The following is a 27,516-nucleotide window of genomic DNA, read 5'->3' on the forward strand; positions in this document are numbered from 1 at the left end:
CTGTGTACAGGCTGCTGTATGTGGGCAGGGCTCTCTGTCTCCTGCTGTTCTCCTCACACTCAGCTGAAAGTGGTGCTGATGCTGGAGTCTCCGCATCACCTGCAGTGAGCATCACTGGAGTCCCGGAGCAGCTCTGACAGCCGCTGCCTGTATGTCCACCAAAGCGAGAGGATCCAGATTTCACAAAGGAGTGTCGTTCTCTGGAGATGAAGACGAACAGTGCTGGAAAGAGGAGAACGGCGGTGTGGACTCACATCACCTGAATTCCGTCCGGACAGTGCGAGACTCGTCGGGATATTACCGATACAACACGTGAGTGTTTATTTAAAACAACTCTGACAAAACTTGCGCTTGTGGTGTTTGTCAGACATGTTGTCGAAAAAAATCGTTTTAAAAGGTCAAAAAACGAACGAAAATGCGTTTATTTTCAAGTCTTACAAATAATAATCAAATAGTTGCTCGGTTTTAAAATGACGCGCATAATGTTTATAAGCACGCACATATATTCTTTGTAAAATACGTTAAATATGCATTTAAGTTCATGTAAAATATTTCTTTTGCTAAAGTATTTTTTGTAAGAAGACTGATTATTGTTGAAACGGTGGCGTGAAATACTGAATGAACTGTATTAATGTATAGTTGATTTATTTTCTAAAACATGTAACGTGACATTTTTTATGTTTTGTGATGTGAGGAAACAGATGCGCCACCTAGTGGAGTTTGTGTTTATACAAGGGTCAACATTCTACATGCAGTTTACATGTATTTCACATGTAGAATCTGATAATGCTTGCATTTGTATGCTGTAATATATCTTTGCTTATTGGGCCATGCATTTAGTCAAATAAATCATCGTAATTAATCTGTTTAACAGCATCAAATATACTCCATGGGCTGGTTTCCCGGACAGGGATTAAGACTAGTCCAAGACTAAAATAAATCTGAGAGCGGTCCAAACTGATAACAATTTAAAATACACCAGTGCCATTGTGTTGTCTCAAAATGCACACAAGTTTCTAGTGTGACATGTTTGTTAAAATCACTTAAATTTCATAATTAAACTAAGGTCTAGTCCTGGTTTCAGCCAATCCCAGTTCAGGAAACCGCCACTATATTTATTAAGTGTTTAAAATCACAGAAATTTTGTGTAACACATTTCCAAATACTGCACAAAAATGGGTGTTTAGTGTTTCTTCTGTGGTAATCAGTCCGTTGCTATGTGTGTTCGACACATCACACCAATCAAAAATCTAAAGCCTGAACAATATCGATGATTCGAGGCATTTATTTTCATGTATTCATTGAGCAGAAGCTTTTATAAAGAGCATTTAACGTGTCTGTAACACAAACTCTGTGAGACAAGCACCACGCTTTAGTATTTTAGTGCCTGACCCTGAAATGTAGCGTACAAAATGAGAGACATTTTTTTGAGCAATGAATATACACCGCTTGTCAACTTCAGTTTCTTGTTCTGGATGAATATGATTATTAACTGGGCGCGGAAAATGGTCTTTACGCAGTCAAAACAAACATTTGTGGGACTGATGGACCTCTTTACCGGCGTTCTGCTTTGCTGTCCGGTAGAATGACAGATAGTCCAGCTGTGTTAATGTGTGTCTGTATGACGCATTGATATGCGTGGACACACACACACACACGCTTAAACACACATCACGCGTGTATATCAGCAGGCGCTAGATTCACTTTTACACCTGATTAACACTGAGATGCATAATTTACTTCAATCGATCTATTTCTCACAATAATGGAAAATGCACAGCTCTGGGTTTCTTGGCTCTCATTCATCATTCTGTGAATGTGATTTCTGGTCTCAGGATGGCATTGTTTGCACAGCAACATTATCATATATATACTGTGTAAGGTCCAACGTGTAGCTTTGCATGAAACACGTGACACACATATGAACTGTTATGTGTAAAGCTCAGTTTAACATTAGTCAGGGCTGTTTTTTATGATGTTGAAACGGGTGCTGTGTTTCTGTAAGTGGTAGTAAACTACAGGTATATTAGATGGTAGAAGTGTTTTTATTATTATTGCTAGCTGAATGCTTCTGGCCTCTGGTGATGTGGATGTCTGGGTGTTCAGAGGCTCACCAGATGCTCGACTCTGTGAAATGAGTTTTCCCACTCAAGTAAACCTTGCAGTGCAGTTCATCTCACTTCAGACTATAAATTCATCAGACATATACTGTGCACATGCTCGTGTTTAATCATGGGGAAATTCTTATAGTTAAAGTCCCATTGAAATTAAAAATGACAATGCCGATTTTTTCATGAAATATTGCAGCGTTTATTGTAAATAGTTTATCAATGTGGGTCATTCTCTTTTTAAAATTCGTGTGCCTTCATAACCTTTATTCTGGGTTCACACCAAACGCTTTTTATTACTCGTGGGGAAAGTTCGTTATTTTAGCGTGAGTGACACAAAATGACAAATATTTTCAACCTTCGCGGAAGACGAGATTGACGCGCGTTCGCGGCACTGGCGCCGCCCGATTCACGCCATTCGCACCGCCTGCGTCTTTGCATTGACTTTGTATGTAATTTACTTGCGCAAAACACTTCATTCGCGTTTGGTGTGAACCCAGTGTTAGTTAAAATCTGAAAATGCACTTCCTTCCTGTAATGACGATCCATCTTAAATGAGGTATGTTAGCCGGCTTGGGCAGAGCATCCGTTAACTCCTCCCCTTCAACTGTCAGTCTGCTTCCAGTTTCATTTCAAAATGCAACGGCTGTTTTTATACATCCAATCAAATCACAGAGAAATACGAAAGCCACGCCCCCTACTTTTCTCATACGAAATTCCATTTCACTCGGAAATGCGTCAAAATACGGAAGTAAAAATGATCGCAACTTCCGGTTCACGGGGACTTTAAGCAACATGTACTTCGATTTACGATTAAATGCTAAAAAAAATGACGTTTTGTTTGAACATGGTTGTGTAATATACAGACTAACCCAACCATTTCATTTAAGATGAAATGTCCATATTTGACTTTATTGTCCATTTGTTACGCATCACTTTTTCTGAGTGTTGCCACTGATGTACTTAATAAATATGAGGCAGCATGAATCTGGCACAGGTGTCACTCCATTGAGACCCCCACCTGTTGTCTGAGCGTGGCATCTGTCGCATTTCATTAAAAAGCTATTAAAAACCAGAGGGCGATCTCACCATCAACAGGAGCCTTCACCCTACACCACCTTCTCCATTTCCATCCCTCCAGGAGGACGTCCCAAATGATATTCCACTTCTCAGCTCTCAGTCAGAGAGTCAACCTGTTGGAAGTTTGTCGAGGATTTGAGATATAGCCAATCAGTCATTGAGGCAGTTTCACCTGGATGCTTGAATTCCTTATTGAAATATAATTTTGCATTTGATTTGAAGACGTACCGTACGTTTAGCCTTTGATGCATGATGGGGTCAGGGGGTCTGATTGTTTACGCAATGTGGAATGAATCGTAATCGTTTTGTTTGCTTGCAGGAAAGACACGTTTTCCCATCGCAGGATGACCCTGCAGCGGGAGAAAGGTCGTCGGCCTGCGGTGCGCGGCCCGGCGTTCATGTTTAACGCCCGCGGCAGCAGTCTGACAGCAGAGGAGGAGCGCTTCCTGGACGCGGCGGAGTACGGCAACATCCCGGTGGTCCGCAAGATGCTGGATGAATCCTCCACGCTTAACGTCAACTGCGTCGATTACATGGGTCAGAACGGACTGCAGTTGGCAGTTGGCAACGAGCACCTGGAGGTCACCGAGCTGCTCCTGCGGAGAGACAACCTGGCCCGCGTCGGGGATGCGCTCTTGCTGGCCATCTCCAAAGGTTACGTACGCATCGTGGAGGCCCTGCTGAGCCACCCGTCCTTTGCTGGCATGGAACGACTGACGCGGAGTCCATGCGAGCTACGAGACGACGACTTCTATTCGTACGACGAGGACGGCACGCGCTTCTCGCCCGACATTACGCCCATCATCTTGGCCGCCCACTGTCAGAAGTACGAGGTGGTGCATATGCTTCTCATGAAGGGAGCTCGGATCGAACGGCCGCATGACTACTTCTGCAAATGCGCCGACTGCACAGAGAAGCAAAGGAAAGACTCGTTCAGTCACTCGCGCTCCCGGATCAACGCGTACCGTGGATTGGCGAGTCCGGCGTACCTCTCCCTCTCCAGCGAAGACCCTGTACTGACCGCACTGGAGTTGAGCAATGAACTCGCCAAGCTGGCCAACATCGAGAAGGAGTTTAAGGTAGGATGGTAACACATTGATGAGCGACTTTGCTTCTTGGCTCATTTTGCATTGGCTGAACATTACGATGAAACCCTGTCTGGAAATTGAAGTTTGAGCTGGTCGCTGTGCTTTGGAACAGCTGGTCTACTGTAAAGCCAAAAAACTGGTACAGGCTTAAATTGCTGGGTTGTTTCAACCCATGGTTGGGTAAAATATGGACAAACCCAACCGCTGGTCAAATGAACCTCAAAAATCCATATTTGACCCAACAATGGGCTAAAACAAGCCAACATAGACTGTAGTTCCTAAGGATGGTCTGTGTTAGGTAACGTCCAGCAGTGTTCCAAAACATGGCAACTTCCTTAAACTGGATTTTTCGATATTTTAAGTTACAGTTTCTCTTATACAGTAATTTCCTTCATCTCGCCAAACGCTTTCAGTATCAGATTTACGTTTATTTTCAACTTTTGACAACTCCATTTTTGAACAGCATATTTTAACTTTTGTTGCATGTGTGTGTGTGTGTGTGTGTGTTTGTATGTGCTGTCGTTGTTGACAGGATAAAAAGAATCGTAATAAAGAGACGTCGCAGCTCTTCTTTCTGGTAAATATGTTTGACTACACACAGCAATTTCATTCATTTCCAGCAGACGGACTGTAGATGTCTAGCTGTGTGTTCTGCAGTAGAGACAGGGATTCACTTCTGTCTGTGCAAATCAGTAATTCATTATGATGTTATTTTGCTAAATCTATGATACAAAAATGATATTGAAGTATTTTCAACACAAGGCGATTTGTAACTATCCTGTGCGCCCCTAACGTTTAGGAGGGGGCTTCATTATTGCACACATCTTACGAATTTATACAATACATGCCACCTCGTGCAAGTTGCACATTCCTATGAGATCATGTTGGTAGTTATTTTAAATAAGAAATAAAATGACATTATCTAATGGTTAAAGAGTCTAACCTAATTGAATATTGATAACAGGGAACTCGCAATGATTGTAATATTCCAATAGGCTTTATTTTCTCAATAGAAAATATAATTCATACTGTATTGTATGCATTTGATTTTGAAAATGTTTTTGTGACATTCACGCAAATAACACATCTTTCAGTGTTTGTCAGTATCACACTTTCACGATTTTAACGGATTCTTATATATATAATATATGGTCAGTAATGTTGTGTTTCTCATGCTGGATGGTTTGTTCTCGTTCCGCCGGTCTGAGATGATATGAAGAACCACGTGGAGAACAATAATGTACACTGCATGCCGTGTGAAGCTCAACAGCAGTGCATGCTGGGAGATCTGCTTGATATGACATCTGTCAAACAGACCCTGCGGTGAAGTGCACGCCGTTGGATTATTAACCCTGCACTAACAATACTGTTAAAAGTAAACAAGGAAACTTTGTCATCATTTACTCGTTAATATCCTTAATATACATCCTTGATATCTTCTGCAGAACAATATCGAATATTCTCATACAGGTTTGCAATGACATGAGGATGAGTAAATGATGAAAAGATCTAGAAATCACAAGTTGTATTAACAGCGTAGTTAAACTCCATTGCATCATATTGTTTATCATTTTTCATTGAATGCCTTCTTTACAAATGATGGCATGCTGTACCGGAATGATTTCATCTAATGTGTTTGAAATGTGTTAAACGTTCGTCTTCAAAGCTCCTTTAACTTTTGTCTATGTTGTGAATGCATTTTATGGTTAACGAAACCTATGAGAAAAATCTCCTAGACATCAATGAGATTAAAAGGAGAGCAAATGAACTTCTCATCTGTGTCTCAGATATTTCTCCTGAGAGAAAGAGTCACAAATGTGTCTGTCGTTAGAGTTTATCTCCACAATTTTACACCTCCAGACAGACTCTTCACGTGGTTTCACAATAAACAGCAAACATCTGTTAATAGAATATAACATTAGTCAATTACAATTACATTTCATTCAATCTTGTTTTTCTTGTTGATGCTCAACATGTTTTTCTGAGCCCATAGTGTTTTTTTCAGAATCTCATTTTCTTTCTTTCTTTCTTTTCTTTCTTTCTTTCTTTCTTTCTTTCTTTCTTTCTTTCTTTCTTTCTTTCTTTCTTTCTTTCTTTCTTTCTTTCTTTCTTTCTTTCTTTCTCTCTCACAGAATGACTACAGGAGGTTGTCTATGCAGTGTAAGGATTTCGTGGTTGGTGTTCTGGACCTGTGCAGAGACACTGAGGAGGTGGTGGCCATTCTGAATGGAGATGTCTCAGCGGAGCTGGAGGAAGGTCAACATCTTCGCTCGCTGCTCAGCAGAGTCAAACTGGCCATTAAATATGAGGTTAAGAAGGCAAGTGTCCTCCGCATCATGAGATTCAAGCTTTCAGGTATTATATTTCGGTAACACTTTACAATAAGGTTTTCATTAAGGTATTTGTTAACATTAGTAAATGCATTAACTAACACGAACTAACAATGAACAATGCAGTGTTTCAGCATGTATTAATCCTTGTTATACCACGGGGCTGTTGAATGCTTCAATCTGATTGGCTGACAAACGTTCTGTGGGTATGCATTAACTTTCACTAAATGCACACCTATGAAGGTGTTCCAGGTCTGCTGACCGCATTACAGTTCCATATCACTTCGCCCAGTTTAACTTAAATGTAGCCTACTGTCCTCCACCAGTGAATACGCATCTAACAACAGACAAAGTGACAGGCAAATTCCATTGTCTGAGAAGAAATAACTATTCATATTTATGGACAACAATGGTGAGAGCACTGTACAGGACTGTGTACGAAAAAACTAAAGCATATATCAAAGGTAACGGCAAACTACATGACACAATCATCGGGTTAAAGATAAAACACGAAGCACAAAAACAACATGTTAAATTGGTCTGTGGAATGGGTAAACGGGACTTAAAACACACAGCAGGTAGCTTTATATGCCACTGCGAGAACTGCAGCTGACGCAGAAACCTCCGTGTCACTTTTTTCTCTTAATACTTTTCTTATACGACAGGGGTGTTAAATACGAGGAAAACAAATCAAATATAGATACTTGTCTTTTCACTCTCAGTGAAACAAACGCGTGTGCACGTGCACTGTCTGTCTTCCTCTCGCTCTCGGAAAACTGCATATGCAGCTCAAGCAACGCCTTCAGATGAGATGCGTAAGAAATTAGTCCTACCAGCAAGTGCATTCTGGGACAAATACCATACAAATGTCTTGAGATAAAACATCGGAACAACGTCTTGTGGTGTTGTCACCGTGGTATAAGCGGAATAATTGACTCCAGTCTGTTCAATTATCGAAAGTTAATGCACACCCGAGGTGTAACTCCGCTTCGCGTCGTGGCTGCATTACCACCTCGGGGTGTGCATTAACTTTCGATAATTGAACGGCCCATCGTCAATTATTCCTTACTTAATGTTATTAAATGTCACTACTATAATTTGTGTTAGTTCATGGGGCATTAACTAATGTTAACAGATACAACTTTGGATTTTAAACATGTATTAGTAAATGCTGAAATTAACATGAAGTAAGATTAATAAATGCTGTAGAAGTATTGTTCATTGTTAGTTCATGTTAGCTAATGCATTAAATTGTTAACAAATAGAACTTTATTGTAAAGTGTTACCTATATTTCTCATTTTTCTAATTTTTTTCTTACCCCAGTACCAGTATTTGACACATGTTACAGTAATCCAGTACTCTGTCCATCAAGCTTCACTTTATCAGATTTATCATCTGTTATATGTTTATTGTACACAATTCACAACAATATGCATCAGGTGAGATTGTTGATCTCTAAAATGATAATCCGTATGGATGAAGAAATTACATTTTCCAAAACTGAATTAATGAAGCTGTGTGGGGGATTTTTATAGTTAGCAAAACAATTAAAACATTTCTGTTAATTCATATAAAATTAATTAACAACATAAATAAAATACATTCCTAAATATTATTTGAAAGCCTTAAACTTAAAGGAAATGTAAAAAGTTGTAAGTTGAAAATGATTAAGTGGAAAACAAATAAAAAGATAAAATAAAAATGAAATAAAAACAAATTTAAGTATAAAACAATAATAAAAATAAATCATACAAAGACAGAATTAAAAATAACTGGAAACTGAAAAAATAAATAAAAATATTAATATAACTTAAATAAAAAATAAAATAACTGCTAAGATTTGTGAAGAATGCCTTCAGTTTTATGCCGAGCATACTGGATGTTTATTGCTTTTTGTTGTCCTTATGTTGTTCCAATTGCATCCATTGTTTACCTCATTTGTAAGTCGCTTTGGATAAAAGCGTCTGCTAAATGACTAAATGTAAATGCAGAGAGAGAGATAAAGGGGCAGCAATAAGTCACTCGTGTCATGAAAGTGTGACTAATCCTCTATTCCCACTTATTTTTGTTTAATCAGCGGGTAGACACTTCCACAGACGCAGCCTCCCAGAACTGGAGGACGTAATCCGATGAAGCATTAATCAGACTAACACGAGCCAACGCTGAGCATCCGTAACACGGCCACCCTGACGTCAAGTGCCATTTAAAGATGAGATTTTCAACGCCTCTCGGGGGGTGGGATGGAGGAGTTCAGACCTGTGGTTGTTTTAGGAAATGAGTTTAGAGTCAACCACATTACCATGAGTAATTTAATGGCCAGTGTGATTTTTTTTCACCTCACAGTTAGATATCTGAGAAGTGCACTCGGTTGGTAGCCTGTTAAATTAAAAGTGGGGATGCAAATGATTTACCTTTATCTCTGTGAGACGCTCTAGTGGCTGGACTTATTGCCATTTCAGGAAAAAGAACCCTAGAGGCGAATGTTATTGCTCTTTTATGTGGATTGGAGTGAATTTGATGAGAAATGTTTGAGTTCATCTTCAATAATATTGAGTTTTGATTGCAGACGAGACAAATCTGAGCTCAGTTTGACACATTGTTGGCATCTCTTCTCAAACTCTAATGACACACACATTTGGGACATTTCTGACTCTTTTTCGTATGACAAATATCTGAGATGCAAATGAGACAAACATTTCCATTTGCATTTAATCTCATCGATTTCCAGGAGAAATCATCATGATAAAGAGATATCATGTGTGATTTTAGTTTTTTATGGAAACATTTATGAGTTGAAGTCATAGCTCTCTGTACTGCAGTTTAATTATTGAGCCGTGAAATTATTCTGGAGGCTGTTAAACCAGCTGAGTTTCTCAAAATAATTAGAATGCGAATGGAAGAAATTAACTTTTTTACATTTATTGAAGATTATGTGAGATGTGTTTGTCGGTGCAAAACTACCGCTGCTGTTCCTGAGCGGTTGTTAATGTGATGCTATTCGTGTTTGCTGTAATGTTTCCAGGCATTAGTGATTGGTTTATAGGTTGTGATAGGTAGTTATGTACTGGCCCGGGTTAAACGAGCCCTTCCCAGTGTCATTTTATTTCATTTCTCACCTGTTTGGTTGTCCGCTATGTGAAAATCATAAGTCTGATCACTTAGAAAAGTAACAGTCAGTCCTCATCAGTGTTGGGCAAGTTACTCTGGAAAAGTAATGAATTACTAGTTACTAGTTACATATTCAATAGTGTAATTAGATTACTGTACAAATGACTCTCTCCAAAAAGTAATTAATTACTTATTACTAATTACTTTCTATATCCTACATCAACCTTGATTAGTTCAGTGATTCAAGGATAGACATGAAAGGGCTCTTTTAATTCATTCAAATAAATAATATAAAACTACATAATGTATTCTTATTAACTGATCAAAGTATACAAGTGTGAGAATTATACATTAAAGCACAGATTTTAAAGTTAGACTTTGAATTTTGATGTTAATAGTATGACAGTATTTAGGTTAATAACATCAGAAGTAACTGTAATTAAATTACAGAAAAAATAAGAGTAATCCCTTACATTACCCTTTCAAGGGAAAAGTAATTAAATTACAGTAACTAATCACTTAGTAACTAGTTACACGCAACACTGGTCCTCAATGAGCTGCGTGATTCCAGGTGTTTCTGACAAAGATGCTACGGAAGGTTTTTCACAGCAATGCCATAGAATCATTTTTAGAGAAAGCTTCTTTAAAGTCACCATGAAACATAAGTTGTGATTGTCTTCTTTTCCGAATCGCCACATACATCCAAGTGAAATTTGGGGAAAAAAGTGGGGCGGGACTTCATGTCGCCCTCCCTTAATTGATTGGATGAATTTAGCAAAAAATAATGATGTGCATGGATAAATTGTTTATAATAATCACTGCAACGCTGTGTAAGAAATAAATTATTATCATTTTTAAAGAGTACATAACTAGGGATTTTTTAGGTCCTACTTTGGTTTATGGAGTGTCCAACAACAAGTTTACGTACGAAGGTGTAAAAACATGATTATTTCGTAATAATAGCTAGTTACTTTTACATTAATTCCTGACTGACTCTCAAATGATTCATTCGCCGATTCATCTGTCTAATCCCCTCCTTTCCGCTAGCCTAGTCTGATGTGATTGGTCAGATGGTCTAGTCTGCTGTGAATGGTCTACCGCGAATGAGGCGGGCAGTCCTAGCAAAACGTAGGCGGGGACTATATGTAGTGACGTAAATCCGCGGCGGTTCGCGAATCGGACTAGGGACGACTCGTTTGCGTGATTCAGAGTCGACTCCCTTTTTTCCAAGCCAATAACTTTGTTATTCATTCACCTTCGGATTTACAACTTGCAACATTACAGACCGCATGAAATGTAATTTTCATGATCTCATGTTATGTACTCTTGTGACTTTAAAGAACCGTTTCTTTCCTTTTTACACTGCAAAATAAATGTCATTCTTAGTATTTTCCCAAATATCTAAACATTGTCAAATGACTCTAGATATGAAGTCTTGTTTTATAAAAATAATAATAATAATTTTTAGAAAACAATTTGTAATATCTTCATTATCATAAATCTCCCGTTCTCCTCTATCTGTCTGCACGCGGCCGTCCATCGTCCATTTAACACAAAACTCTCACTTCAGCACTTACGCTGCTGACATTCACATTTTATGAGAAGAGAAGGCGTTCCGACACCGTCAGGTTTGTAGCGATGAGCCGGATGGTTTCAGAAAGCAAATCTTATTCCAGGGAATCTCGCGGTGATCCTGAAGAATCTGTTTCTAAATGATGAGAGCGGATGGGCAGCCGCCGGCCTGATGCGGTGTAATGATGATGAGGGAAACAGCCGAAGGTTTAGTGAATTACACTAATGTCTGGGGAGATTTCTGACGGGATTAAAAACTCTTTAGACTCTGTTATTCAGACGAAGTATCTGCCCTTAGCATGTTTGATTTGATGTAATGATCACAAACTTTACTGCTGTGACAGTTATTGATGATAGGGGTAATAAACATGGTATTACTGAGAAATCCTTTCTAAAAAAACACTTTGGGTGCTTCTCAATATGCCTCCTCGATTCCTCGCCCCTCCGTCCTCCATCCTATGACCCGGAAACCGATGGAGCTCAGCCATCTTTAAGGATGTCTCAATTCTCTAATTGCACTGGGAGGAGGCGAGGATCGAGGAGAGAGGAGGCTTTCTGAAGAGTCATGGGCGAGGATACACAGGTGTTTCCTTTGCGGAAGTGTTTTATCCACTAAACCTGACACCCGTATTATTCTCCTCCCCCTGCACATCGTCACATCTTTAGATCATATTCAAACATGCATAAATGTGATAATTACGCTTTTTTTAGTAACTGTAGACCTATTTCAGACAGTATAGTCAATATTCATATAGTTCATATATTAATATAGTCAAAATTTATGTATAACATATATTTGACATAACCTCTTTTAAGCATGTTTTTAACTTATTTTATTGTAGTTGAGATTATGAAATCTACCTAAAGTATGTATTTAACTTTATTTTTTATATTTTCAATGTGCAATGTGTACAGTCATCATTAATTGACGACGCTTTTCCTTTCCCTCCCTCGCATCCTGAAGGGCTGGAGCTATGACGAGGATGCACAAATAAGACTTGAGAAGCACCCAGTAGTACCACACTCTTCAAAATGAAGAGTCATAAGACGTTCTTTGTATTGAAAAAAGATTATTAGATTAGATTGACTCTCTCTCTCTCTCTCTCTGTCTCTATCTCTCTCTCTCTTCCTTCCTTCCTTCCTTCCTTCATTCCATCCATCCATCTTTCATTCCATCCATCCATCCATCCATCCTTCCTTCCTTCCTTCCTTCCATCCTTACTTCATTCCATCCATCCTTCCTTCCTTCCTTCCTCCTTTCCTTCCTTCCTTCCATCCTTACTTCATTCCATCCATCCATCCATCCATCCTTCCATCCTTCCTTCCTTCCATCCTTACTTCATTCCATCCTTCCATCCATCCATCCATCCATCCTTCCTTCCTTCCTTCCTTTTTCCTTCCTTCCATCCTTCCTTCTTTCCTTCCTTCCTTCCTTCCTTCCTCCCTTTTTCCTTCCTTCCATCCTTTCTTCTTTCCTTCCTTCCATCCTTACTTCATTCCATCCATCCATCCTCCCATCCTTCCATCCTCCCTTCCATCCTTCCTTCATTCCTTACATCCTTCCTTCCGTCCGTCCAGCTGTCTTCTCTCTCTCTCTCTCAGTAATAGAATTGTGCTTTGTTATTCATAGCTGTTCTCTTTTTCTTAATTCACGTTCTTTCACATAATTATGTGCATGTAAGTCATTTATTCTGGAGCTCATAAATCAGGCGGGAAGGGTTTTATAGGACAGACGTGAAATGAACACTTGTTATTCCCTCAGGATTCATATTCATTAACCCAATACCTTAATACAGAACACACGGGAGCTCGGTGCTCTTTTCATCCCTTCCACAGACCCAGAAAACACGTTCACCCCTCAAACACGTGTTGCTTGTCCAATGGGTAAAAAATATTAATTTAGTGATTTGAGATGTCAACCATAATGATTGTGCTTACAAAAATGGTTTCATTTGTTTTAGGCGCTGAAACAAATCAAAAGATTGTCTTCTGATCTACTTCCCTGCTTTTGGGTGTTTAAAAAAGATGAGCTTTTCAACCTGGCCCCAGCGGTCTGAACTAAAATAGACAATCTTAATCTTTGGTTTTATTGCTCATCCAGTATGTATAGAGTTCAAAGTAAACTTTTCATACTTCAAGTGTTGGTTAAAATACAATTATCAACATTCATTTGTGAAAATGTATTTTTCCTTCCTTCAAAAAACATGGTAAAAAAGAGAAAATAACAGAATTAGTTAAGAGTTAGTCAATAGGATGTCCATTTTGGGTCATATGTTGACTTTTATATGGTCTGATCTGATGGACGCCGTCTCATGTTTATTTCCACAAAATGTGAAAACGCCACCATACGGCATGTTGACTGTGATGTCTTGGTGGTTTGTTGTTATGGTGACGTCACGAGTAAACTTGGGAAGACCCAGGTCATCATCATCATCATGTTTCAGTGTATTTGGTTTTAAACCATCAACATTAATCCAACACAAAGAACACAACATCTCAGAAGCAGCACTCTGATGGTCGGGTCATTGCTCATTGCTCCTTTAACACTCGACTGGATTTGTGTTTGTTGTATAAAACAAAAGGAAGCTATTAATCCCTCTCGTTGTTTCAGTTTGTAGCTCATCCGAACTGTCAGCAGCAGTTATTGACGATCTGGTATGAGAATCTGTCTGGTCTTCGGGAGCAGAGCATCGCAGTGAAGTGTCTGGTGGTGCTGGCCGTGGCTCTGGGGCTTCCGCTGCTCGCTGTGGGCTATTGGTTGGCCCCGTGCAGTAGGGTAAGACACTCCTAAATGTGTTTGATATTGACACTCAGTTCATGCAAAATGCTACCATGCCTTCACATTACTGTAAATGATATGTAGAATTAGAATTTCTGTAATGGTTTCTGTTGGGGTTCTATTGTTTTTTTCAGCAGGGGTTAATCCTACTGGAGTGTCCAATACACACCCCTGCTGAAAAAAACTATAGAACCCCAACAGAAACCATTACAGAAATTCTAATGGTTTACAATAAAATACCATTATGAACCATTAGCTTTTTCCATTAAAACCATTACAAAATGCCTTTTTGTAGTGTGTTTTGGGCATTATTCCAGTAGGATTTAACATCCCACGAATAGAATCCATCACATACCAGTAGAACCATTACAGTTTCCATTTAAACCAATACAAATCCCTTTAAAACCAATAAAACCATTACAACTACTTTAATGGTTTCTATTGATTTTTTCAGCAGGGAAATAAATTGTAATGGTTTTAATGGAAAAAGCTATTGGGTTATAAGGGTATTTCTAAAGCGAACCATTAGAATTTCTGTGATGGTTTCTATAGTTTTTTATGGGTTTTGTCAGCAGGGTGACCTTTGGTGTTAAATCTGCCAAATGTGAGCCACATGCAGAGCTAGTTTTTTCTTCATAATTATAAAATGCACATCATTCTTATTTTTCCCCAGCTTGGTAAAATCCTGCGCAGTCCGTTCGTGAAGTTTGTTGCCCACGCTGCATCTTTCATCTTCTTTCTGTGCCTGCTGGTGTTCAACGCATCTGACCGCTTCGAAGGCATCACCACCCTTCCCAACGTGACCGTGACAGATCATCCGCTTCAGATCTTCAGAGTCAAAACCACTCAGTTCACATGGACAGAAATCCTCATCATGATCTGGGTAGCAGGTAACTTTCACTGAGAGTTGTAATGAAAACAGTCGTTTATTTGATTTCTGTTTAGTAGTGAAGAGTTCTTCACTCCAGGACACAGTGATCAATGAAGCCTTCAGTCAATTAATAAGAAACACAGAGAGTTTGTTTAAAAATTCATTCAAAGGGTGTAATTACACGACAACAAAATGCTAACAAAAAAAATCCTTGGTGTTTTTGAAAAGTTTCACTTTTTGACGCTAGTAAAACATTGTTATAGAGTCGTGAGCTACAGGAGCACACATTTGCTCTATTAGACGTAGTTAGTTTTTACTTTGTAAATGAGTAGCTAACTCCATCGCAGGGATAGTTCACCCCAAAAAGATATTTTGGAGAATGTTGTTAACAGGCACCCATAAGTGAGCATTGGTTTTGTCAATAGAAGTGAATGGGGGCCGGCGCTGTTCGGTACCAACTTTCTTCAAAATATCTTCTTTCGTGTTCCGCTGAAGAAGGAAAGTCATTCAGGTGTGAAATGACAAGAGGATGAATAAATGATGACAGAATTTTCATTTTTAGGTGAACAATCCCTTTAAGGGCACTTCTACAAAACTAATCGACTTAGTTTAGAAAGTTTCAAACTAGCTCTCCAACTTTCAGACTCACAGACTTGAAAGTACGTCTCTCAGAAAACAATGGAGCAAACACAGCTGATGAGCAAAACATTTGAAGTCGTTTGAAACAACGGCACGCTCGTTTATCAACGTCACATTTTGAGCGGCAGAAACCGATCTTGAATGCAAAGCTTTTCTCAGGCAATGCATCATTATGAGCGGATTCTTTTGGCTTTACAACATTTTCCCGTTTCGCCCGGGCTTCAGAGAGTGTATTTCATCATTACATCTGACATAGGAAAATGTGCCGGTGTACATTCACGAAAGTGTCAAAAGTGAACAGCAACAACGATGTTTATACGCTAATGCCGTAAACCTCGCAGACATACGAACTAAGCGTTTAGTCGATCGTGATGAATTCTTCTTGCAACCATGTAAACACAACAGCTTCTTCGATCAAACGGCTTTGTGTTGTTTCCCGGCAGACCATTAAAGAACGCGACACGCACGTCTCCCGGAAATCCTGTAGAATTTAACCAATCAGATGACGACTTGGAACGTGCTGAAGTGTTTCCAGACAGTAAAATGGCTGTTAAGTGTTAAACAGGTCAAATGAACACTCACAGTGTATATACAGTACTTGTCTCTACTAGATTATATATACACTGGGAGAGTTCATTTGACCGTTTTTAACACTGGCGATTTTGCTGTAAGTGTGCCTTATGCATCAGACGTTCAGCCAAGATCGGATCGTCTGAGGTGGAGTGTGAATTGTGGTTTGAGGTGCAGACGGATGCCGGGTCACTGCAGTCAGAATGAAGCGGTCAGCTTGTGTTCATACAAGTGTATCATTAGAGACGTGTTTCTTGAAGTGTGTGGATGCTTGGATGCTCAAGGTGACATAAACCTCAAACCTTCTGATTCTCTCACGGTTCGCTTTCAAAGCTTTCTGTCTCATTTATAGAGTTTGTGTGTGTGGTTTTACAGCTGGAATATATCTTGTTCAGCTGGGTTTCAATGCGTGAGGAAATTTCATGACTTAGATTTCCTTTGTTGTTCTTTTGACGTAGATGTCAAATTAAATAAGTTCACTGAAAATCTAGTTCATTGAATTTGCTGAGGCGCCTCTTTAAATGATCATTTTCTCATCTGTCACTCAGTCTCACTTCTCCTCCGGCTCTTGTCTTTTGTCTCGTCTTTTCCACTCACACTCTTGTTCTCTCTCTCTCTCTCTCTGTATAGAAAGGTTCCCATTATAGATTTGCGCAAAATTTAAGCGACGTTTTCTAAATGTGGATTAAAACAATATCGCGGAATGACTGCGTTTCCATTAAGTGATGTTTTGTGATTAAAGTGTATTTTGATTCTTCTTGCGATAAGTCATTCTGGCCGTACTTCTTCTTTGTATGTTTTATGGCAGGTTGCTGCAAACCAACTTAGTGCATATAGTGCCGCCTACTGTGATGAAAGAGTGAAACGTCTATATTTCCTTATTTATTTTCATATGACCTCACTGTTCCAATAAATCTCCGTACTCACTCACTCGTTTTCCTGCATTTGAACCGTCATATAAGATATTACTTTATGTGAATTCCTTACGTCCTATCTTTCCAAATGTTCTGCCAAAACATACCGCGAATGGTGACGTGACGTTTTATACGCCACGTGACTTGTAAATACGACAAAAAGTGTTTCCATTGCAGTTTTGCAAAATATGCCTTTATCGTATTACCTGAAAAAACACCTCATACGAGCGTGAGAACGTTTTTGCAAAACATGGGAGTTTTTGCGAAATTGACGTGTTTCCATTGGGCGTAATTTTCAATGCGCTATTTCAATTTGCGCATTTTGTAGGTAATGGAAACCTGGCTTATGTCTCTCGTACGCTCTCTCCGCATATATCATTATCAGTGTTGGGTGTAACTAGTTACTAAGTAATTAGTTACTGTAATTTAATTACCTTTCCCTTGAAAAAGTAAAGGAAGGGATTACTCTTATTTTTTCTGTAATTTAATTACAGTTACTTCTGATGTAATTAAACTAAATACTGTGTGTAATATGTGTGCGTGCAATGGTGGAATTGACATCAAAATTCAAAGTCTAACTTTAAAATCTGTGTTTTAATGTTTAATTATCACATTTGTAATACTTTGGTCAGTTAATAAGAGTACTTTATATAGTTTAATATTATTTATTTGAATGAATTAAAAGAGTTGTTTCATGTCTATCCTTGAATCACTGAACTAATCAAGGTTGATGTAGGATATAGAAAGTAATTAGTAATAAGTAACTAAATACTTTTTGGAGAGAGTCATTTGTACAGTAATCTAATTACACTATTGAATATGTAACTAGTAACTAGTAATTCATTACTTTTTCAGAGTAAATTGCCCAACACCGGTCATTATGAAACAAACTTCTGTCCAATATCAGTCACAGTGATAATAATGATTTTCTTGATCTGACACTGGGTCAATCTCATGAAACTTGTTAAGAACGCGTTCAAGTCATTTGATCCCAAAACCATAAAAATGTAGTTGCTTATAGAAACAATTTTTGGCATTCCGTTCTCATTATTGCATAATGCAATTGTGAAGTCATTGTATTCGCCTTTTATTTATGCTGATATTACACTTTTTATCATTTGTATTGTTGTAAACAAACTGTTTTTATAAAAGGAATGATGTGGTCGGAGTGTAAGGAACTCTGGACGGAGGGTCCGAGGGAATACATCACGCAGCTCTGGAACGTTCTGGATTTTGGCATGCTGTCGATCTTCATCGCTGCGTTCACCGCCCGGTTCTTCGCCTTCCTGCAGGCCATGAAAGCTCAGGCGTATGTGGACGAGAAGATCCACGCCGCAGACCTCTCGCTGGTCACGCTTCCTCCGGACATCAAATATTTCACATACGGTGAGAGGAAATCTGGAGACAAAACACCTCTGACTGCATCTCTTTGTAAAACGATGGTTTACCTGTGACTTTATTTCTCTCAGCGAGAGACAAGTGGCTTCCGTCAGATCCTCAGCTGATATCAGAGGGTCTGTACGCCATCGCGGTGGTCCTGAGCTTCTCTCGCATCGCTTACATCCTCCCGGCAAACGAGAGCTTCGGTCCGCTCCAGATCTCACTGGGACGAACGGTGAAGGACATCTTCAAGTTCATGGTCCTCTTCATCATGGTCTTCCTGGCATTCATGATCGGCATGTTCATCCTGTATTCTTACTATCTGGGGGCGAAGGTTAACCCCGCATTCACCACGTGAGTATCTGACAGACCCTGACTCACTTACTGATGGTTTTTTTGGTGCCAAATAGGAATCAAAATGGAAGTTTTGGGGCTTTTAATATATTGGCTCGAAGGATATCGATAAACTACTCTCCTCCAAAACAGTGACGACATTCACATTTAGAAAATGCAATCATTCTCTTCAGATTACAGGTTTTGAGGTAAACTAAACACTATTGGCTGTTTTAAAAGGGGGAGGAGCCACTGAAAATGTCCTGTGGGTGATGGATGTTGTGTGTGTTTCTGTTTGTGTACGTGCCGCAGATCTTCAAGGTTTTCCTGTGTGTGATGTGAATGTGTAAACAGAAGATTCGTGTTTTCATCGCTGGAGTAAAGCAATTTCACACTCTCATCATTTTCTGGTTTTCGAAAGGTTTACTATTTCCCGGAGGATTTCATCTCATCATTGGTTTGCCTACAGGGTTAAAAACTGTGTGTCGTAGAACTGAAATGACAAAATGATTTGCCCTCGCCGAATCTAACACATTTATGGCACTGTGCATTTCAATGCGAAATAGATTTTTACATTTCTGCTGACTAGCCGTATTAAACACAGTGCACGTGTTGTTCTGGCTCTCACAGTCTCTGTTATTTCTTGGTCATCTCGATATGACTCCAACCATGCAAGTGTACACTTCCAATTTTATTGTAAGAGCAAAAAATAAACGCAACATACAAACCTGGAAACAATGATAAAGCTAAGGGAGAAGTGAACATTGAAGATGGTTATGGATTTTTCAGGTGTGTACAGATTTCTTTTGTATTCCGTTTTTTCGTCGTCCACCAAATAGATATCGGAAATGTGGTTGTTTGGAAAAGTATGAATGCGCATGATCATGACGTTTTGTTTAAATCTCGATGTTTGAGCGATAGTAATAATGATGCATTGAAAACATTCTTTCTGTTTTGTTCTCTTCGCAGGGTTGAGGAGAGTTTTAAGACTCTGTTCTGGTCTATATTCGGGCTGTCTGAAGTGTCCTCTGTGGTTCTGAAATACGATCATAAATTTATCGAGAACATTGGCTATGTGCTGTACGGGATTTATAACGTCACCATGGTGGTGGTTCTGCTCAACATGTTGATCGCCATGATAAATAGCTCCTATCAGGAGATCGAGGTGAGAGGACTTCACACTAGGGCTGTCACCATTATCAAATTTGACTGACGATTAATTATCTATTCAATAATTGCGATTATGGTCATTCGTTGTCTGTTTAAGGCTTTGACAATGTAACTATTAATGACAATTAATTTATTCAATAAAGAAAATGTGTCCTTTAGAAATGTGAACATTTTGTAAATAACTAATAATATTCACTATAGAGTGAAGTTAAGAGAAAGCACTCAAACTGAGATATGAGGATGGTGTCTTCTTGCTGTGTACATGCAGCAAATCTGGAATTACAAAAACAAATCAATACAAAAAAGAAATGTCATATGAAGGTAAGAGTGAGTGCAGCTCAAGGACGGCGGATGCTGCCGATCACCCTTGTTTTCTAAGGACTCGCAATAATTGGGGTTATCTGAAATAATCGTGATTTTGGATAATAATTGTGACAGCCGGTGCTTGAAGTAGGGAAAAAAGGTTCCGGTACTCTCTTGTGCTTGTTGATATATGCAAAATATATATCATATATAATAAACACTTGACATTTCTGCTGGGACAAGATATACTTAAAGGTACAACATTTAGTAAAGGAAGCATTTGCCAAAAAACGGATTTAATAATGTTAAACATGCCAAACGTCATTTCATTACCTGTGATATTAGTTCTGCAGTCTATTGATTTCTTCCGTTAATTAAATCCATCATATACCCACCGTCATGTTGACTCGAAAACACATTACATTATGTAACAAATCACTTAAGTTTTCATTTAAAACAGTAGAAGTAGTTTCCATCTCTGAATCTTAACATTTGTCATTTTTATTGTCAAAGTGTTGGCTTTGTTGTTTGCCTTCTCACATCTCACCACACAGCCGTCATGAGCGCCCGCCTCCCGACAGTCAAGTTATATCTCCTTCAATTTCATTGGCTGATTTACTTTTCAAATTTGACCGTTGCTCAGCTCCCGTGGCATCATGGGATAGAAAAGTGTCCATCCAATGCACACTCGCAAATCTCAGCGAAAGCAGACGACCATCCGGGTATTTCTCGCCTACTGTTTTTTGCATACCTACCTCATTTTTGCCTACTATATATAGTATGGACGTAGGCGATTTCGGACACAGCCAGAAGCATCTTGGGCGTGACTTAAAATAACGTGGCTTCTTGACGTCGGGTTGTTCGATCTGAGAGATCAGAGGTCCGATTTAAGTGCTGTTCCATGTATTTCTGGATTTGAGGTGGGAATATCCGAAATCCCAGTTCCCTCCCTGTAGGGGGATGTGATTAATCACCCACACAATGACGCTTTGACTCGGAGTGGCAGTACCGGCAACATACGTGAGAAGTGCAGGTACGCAAGAAAAAGTGCAGGTACGCTAAAGATTCAAATAGTACCGGCCCACTTCAAGTGCATGCACTTTTTAAGAATCCAGACATGTAATACAAAGTCATCAAACAAACCACAAACTTGTGACAAGTTTAATTTAAGAACAAACATCCCAGCATAATGTATAATGACTCAGATTATTAAAGTAAACTTTGGTATTTACTATGGTAAACGGTAGTAAATTTCAGCGCACTGCAGTAACTCTCTCATGGCTGTTGTCTGATCTCGTCTCTATGTTATGGATTTGGTAGGACGATGCAGATGTGGAGTGGAAGTTCGCTCGGTCCAAACTCTGGCTCTCATACTTCGACGACGGCAAAACTCTCCCTCCTCCGTTCAGCATCGTTCCCACCCCCAAGTCTTTCTATCAGTGTATCAGAAGAGTGATCAACCTGCTCCGCTGTCGCAGACGCCGCCTGAAGAAAAACGTGGAGCTGGGAATGGACAACTCCAAGTCCAGAGTATGTACATTCTCAGCGTGTGGTGTTTTCAGCTTATCCATCACTGACACAATTCATTTCCCATCAATCTGGCCTCGTTCTCCATCAGACTCTTTTATTCCAGCAGAAAGATCCATCTGTGCAATAAAGAGCCGTCAGGAGCTCTCACCATCATTAGCTTATTGACGTTTCTCAGGCACGCCGTGTTCTTAGCGGTTCCAAAGAAAAGACTGATAGTTCTGTTCTTGTTTAGCCTGCAGAATGGCAATCAGTGAGATTTAAATCCTGTGTGAGGAAGGCCGAGTTTTCGCTGAAGGCTTGAGAGATGATCCTTCTGTCCTCGGGACAAGTATCGCTTAACAATCTCCTTCAGACAGCGAGCGCACACACACAACACAAGAATAACTGCATTATTGTGATTCATCTGTGGCTCGTGTTCGACCTCCGTCTAATTCACTCGGATTCTCGCCGTGGGCTCATGTCAATGAAACGCATGTTAAGGGGCTCAGCATCTGCGGGAAACAGAAGACCCATGCTGTTGTTGTTTTTTTTGTCGTGACACATTTGGAATGAGAAGTGTGGTCATCAGGATAGTTTAAATTTACTGTGTTAACTAATATTTTTAAGTTGAATTAACTCAACATTTTAAGGACACCAGGTAACTTCTTTTTTAAAATTGAAACAAACAAAAATAACATTTTTGTCCAGTGTACTCACCCTCCTGTCATGATACCTGAAGTTCAGCCCAGCCTGTGGGACGTGTATGTTCATGGAGATGTGCACACCCATAATACACATTTGTTTAAAACACACCTCAAACTGTTTTTGCATCTTGTGTTCCCTGTAAAAAAATCATTTGTTTTTTTGTTGGTACAACTTAAAAATGGTTGCCCCTAAATTCCCCTATAATGAATTTTTCGTTGAGTTAACACAAAGAGGTGACTAATATTTTTAAGTTGAACCAACATTTTTTTTACAGTGAGAATGTTTTTTCAAGAGAGAGAGAGAGAGAGAGAGAGAGAGAGAGAGAGAGAGAGAAAACATTCTCACTGTAAAAAAAAGAGAGAGTATTAGGACACCTGCTGGCTGTTTTTATAAACACATGTAGGGATGTCAAAATAATTTCTGGCCTCAGATGCAGCATAAAAACTGAAACGTGTATTTGTATTGACTGTTGAAATGTTGTACCGTATGAGCGTATCAATGATGTCATCACTATTGATTAATCAATAATCAATATTTGTCTGTTCTTGCAGCTCAATCTCTTCACTCATTCCAGCCTGAAGATCCCAGAGTCTCACAGCTTTAACAGCATCTTAAATCAACCTACACGCTATCAGGCAAGACCCCCATCAATCTCTATAGCTCTCTCACCCTCTCTCCTTTGCTCCCTCTCTTACTTTCTATCTTTCTCTCTGTTTTTTTTTAACAGCTTGACAAAAGCTGATTTTGCATTGCCTAAAAATCACATTTAAAGTAGAAAACAACTAAACTATTGAAATAGCTCTCTCGCCCACTTGCTCGCTGACTCACACTCAAACTCTCTCTCTCTCTCTGTCATATGATGAATGACTGCTGATTTAGCGTTTATCAGTTCATCTCTGATCTACTTCTGGTCTTTCTGCACACAGCAAATCATGAAGCGTCTCATCAAGCGTTACGTACTGAAAGCTCAGGTGGACAAAGAGAATGATGAAGTGAATGAAGGTGACTCACAAGGACATTCATTCAATCCTGTTCAAAACTAATCTCATACTATTTTACATTTATAACAAATACATGATATATCATTCAGGCCTTTATGTAAAATGCATTATAAAGGGTTATTAAAGGGTATGATGCATAATTGTTCATAATGTGTGTTGTAATACATTAAATGTTGTTGTAAAGAATTATAACCAAATTAAAAATGCAAAGTGTAACAATGAATCGATGAGTGTTACAGTATAATGTATTAACTGTAGTTACAATTATTCAGGAGACATTACAATGCGTTATAATGTGCACTACAAAGCAACTTTCTAAAACTATTTTTATAAAGCATTATACGTGTATGCTTTAAGAAAAGTGTTACCATAATTCACATTCAATAAATGTTCTTTTTTTATGTAAATGAGAATTTGCAAGCTTTGTTTTGTCTCTTTATGTCATTTTTTGGGTGACTGCCATGTTTTTGAGAGACTGATTATAGTGATATGTTGATGATATGTTATATGCGTGTGACTATTTTCTATAAAATATCTTGACGTCTCTTCCGTAGGTGAGCTGAAGGAGATAAAGCAAGATATTTCCAGTCTGCGATACGAACTCTTGGAGGAGAAATCACAGGCTACAGAGGAGCTTTCTCTTCTCATCCAGAAGCTCAGTGAAAAGCTCAACCCTCAGCCTGTCCACACGCACTGAGCCCACATCAATCCTTCATCAAACGTTTAATGACGAATATAAGCCATTGCAGAAGAGCGTATACACTGTGCAACTTCATCTTCTGTCTCAACTAATGACAGTGTGTGATGTGATGAGACTCTGTGTTGTGATGAAGAGTGGAAGATGAGGTAAATGAGTGTTGGGAAAAAGCCTTTTTTGGCCAGCTGGTGCACTAAAGACTTCATCTTTAAGATTATCTTTAAATTTCTGAAAATTCTTGCACTTACCCCATCTGACAGATGTTCACAGGCTCTGTTCACATCCCTGGTCCTGCATGTCTTAGTCACCATAATGTCACAAATCGACAAATAGCTGCCGATTTTTGAACACCACATTCTTCCTTCTCACTTTTTTCTCGCTCATTTTTTGCACAATTTAGCAACGCTACAAGTGATTTCAGACCAATAACATCAGTCTGAACTAGCTTGAATAAAATGTACACATATCATTTGGATTCCATACACTTTATATCAAATTAAATCTGATTTTAAGGACATCTAGACACACTATCAAATATTCCGTATTATACTGATAAATCTAACTTATAAAGATTAAATGTATTTATTTGTTATGATATTTACTTTATTTATTTGGTTATTACATTTTTTCGGGAATTTCAAAACAACTGTGTTCAAGAACTCGATATACAACATGATTTATATGTAGGGATATAACGATTCTGATCTCACGATGCGATTTAATCACGATTTTTTACAGAATGAGTTGAGAAAAATTTTAAATGAACAACTGCCCTTTTATTATTTCTCTAATGCTGCACAATTCTTTGTAAAATAAATATATATTTTATGTCAAATAACAAAACTCAATTGCAGTTTTAAAACGAATTCCAAATCAAATAAAAAATGAATGATACAAAAGTCTCTTTAATATAAACAAACTAAGACTTTGTGCTTTTCCTAACTTTTACTTTTTTAAGAAATATCAGCATATCCACGTTTACCAAGTTTGCAGTAAACACAGCGGCCCCTGCTGTTCAAAACATGTACTGCGATTTTTATAACTTCTCAACCGACTTGAATCGTCACATATTATAATCGATTTTCAACCGGCTCACGGTGAATCGTTACATCCCTACTGATATGTAATATGAATAGCCAAATATTCCAGTAAGTACAGTGTACAGTATTTCTCAAAAACTTTAGGCAGGGACAAATTCTGTGCCGTTCCTTGCCCATCTATCAATGAAATGTACGTTGATATACAGTACACTTTGCACTCTATTGCAGTTGTAGATAGGATCACAACCTTTAATAATAAGAAAACGTCTAAGAACTTCTAGCACAGATCTATGCAGGGTAAATATCAGTACAAATGTCACTGTTGTCATGATCTAACATTAAATATTATGATCCTCATAAGGCAAGCGTATAGTTTAAGACGGTAAATGTGCTGTGTGTGTGAGTCTGATATTATTATTATGGTCAATAGAGGGCGCTGTGTCATTCCACCAAGTGTAATACCTCTTAGTTCAAGATTATATTGATGAATAATGTACATATATATATATATATATATAAAAGCCGTAGATATTTCCTGATAGACACCGTATATCTTTAATAGTACTCTGGTCTGTATGTAGGCCGGATTTGCCCTCAAATATGTGTTTTTGCTCGTATTTCCTTTTGATTATGTATTAAAGCTATGCATTTCATAAAATGTATCAATTAATGATTTAAGAGATAAACCTCAGATGACACGTCTATATGTATATTACTGTAGTGCTATAGCATAGAGACTTTAAATTGGAAATGTTCATCTTTTTCTATATAAAATCTATTTAAGAAAATCGGTTTGTTGTCATTCATTTGTCACGAGAAACAGATTTATCATGGACACAGACGTCCATGTTCAAAGCAAATCTAGTCCAGACCAAGCAAGATTTCAATCATGAGTATGTTTGACTCTTCTTTTCTTTGGGTGTCAAATGTGCTGTCCACCTTTTGAATGTTCTGTTTATGTTGAATGTTCATATTTACTCTGAGGGGTTTGTGTTACAATTTGTTTTGTCATGTGGTCAGTCATCTCATCTGACCCAAGATCTAAAGAACTGATGTATAGTGCTTCTATTGTGACATTACATGTTATGTAATGAGGCTGCAAACAATACAACTCTTATTTAAAGTTGTATAATATTTAATGTGACAAATGATCCAAATCCCCTTATAGAATCAATATCATTTCAATGTTATTAGACATCACACGTGTCTTAAATTAAAGATTCCTGGCGTTGCGGAACAGTGAATGGGACAACACATTTTCTTTATGTCAACAAAAGTTGAATTATTTTTGTACTTTGCTATTTTTTTCCATCTTGCATGATCTCTCAGCTGGCCTTGCTTTTAACCCAGCATAATGTTGCATTTGTCTGAAGGCATATGACCAAGATAAGAGATAAAGGATTGGTTATGAGCCTCAGTAAACACTGTGTTTAAAAAAGCATTAGCCTTTTGAGTGTGTGGTCGTGTGATTCATTCACATGATTTTCAAGTGCTAAATGCAAGGTCACTTGCAAGGTTTTGAAGAATGAGTGAACTTATCCCCTGTACACCCTCCCTCAAGATGCTAAAATATTCACAGACTATAGCAGGACATCTTATGTTTGCTTTATTATATCCAGAAATAGCTCTTGCTTACATCTTTCTTTTTCTGGAAGAATATGTGACTGTCCGCTATACACACGTCTGTCTCGTGGTCATAAACTGTAATGCATCGCCATAAATCATCTGTTCTTCTTCCACACTTTCAGATGCACTTAATATGATTAAGATGCAGCCAAGATGAACAACGTCTAAGAAATAAAGCTCCAGGAACACGTGAGTGGTGTTGTTAATCTCACATCAAGTCAGCTGAGAGCTGTTTAATTAATTCACATGAGGCCTTCTGCTGGGCTCAGCTGCTGTTCTGCAGTGTTGTGTGGTGTCCTGTACGTGTTTATAACCGTTAACTGTTGCATTGTATCCACCAGTAAAATGGTTTAAAATCCGTGTTTATAGAGTTTTATCCTTTCTACCTAAACATTCAAATTAAAGGATTTTAATGCAAGACGTGGAGGCCAAGACCAAACGGTGCGATTGTTTCACAAATGAAACAATTTAATTTTTGACTATAAGGGCGCTTTAAAGAGGACTTTTATTATATCATGTACGCTAGATTGTTCCGTTTCTGGTTTCGCGTGTCTGCGCAGCATGCGTTCACGTCGCACATAATACAATGGAAGCGATACATACGACATAGTCAGGATGGCCGAGCGGTCTAAGGCGCTACGTTCAGGTCGTAGTCTCCCCTGGAGGCGTGGGTTCGAATCCCACTTCTGACA

The 27,516-nt window shown here is 38.7% G+C and overlaps 1 protein-coding gene and 1 non-coding gene across 2 annotated transcripts; both read left to right on the plus strand.

Annotated features, from left to right (window-relative positions):
- Window positions 1-25,980, plus strand: trpc3 (transient receptor potential cation channel, subfamily C, member 3). Its single transcript, XM_057349963.1, has 13 exons — window positions 1-312; window positions 3,508-4,267; window positions 4,809-4,853; window positions 6,409-6,594; window positions 13,899-14,063; window positions 14,740-14,956; window positions 18,213-18,446; window positions 18,530-18,794; window positions 19,743-19,938; window positions 21,567-21,776; window positions 23,012-23,095; window positions 23,387-23,462; window positions 24,016-25,980. The coding sequence occupies exons 1-13, from the start codon at window positions 152-154 to the stop codon at window positions 24,156-24,158; spliced, it is 2,742 nt and encodes a 913-aa protein (XP_057205946.1). The 5' UTR covers window positions 1-151; the 3' UTR covers window positions 24,159-25,980.
- A 1,453-nt stretch (window positions 25,981-27,433) lies between these two features.
- On the plus strand, window positions 27,434-27,516 carry trnal-cag (transfer RNA leucine (anticodon CAG)). The gene has a single exon. It is a non-coding gene; the product is annotated as a tRNA-Leu (tRNA).

This window comes from Triplophysa rosa, linkage group LG13 (genome assembly GCF_024868665.1).
Source record: "Triplophysa rosa linkage group LG13, Trosa_1v2, whole genome shotgun sequence".
NCBI lineage: Eukaryota > Metazoa > Chordata > Actinopteri > Cypriniformes > Nemacheilidae > Triplophysa > Triplophysa rosa.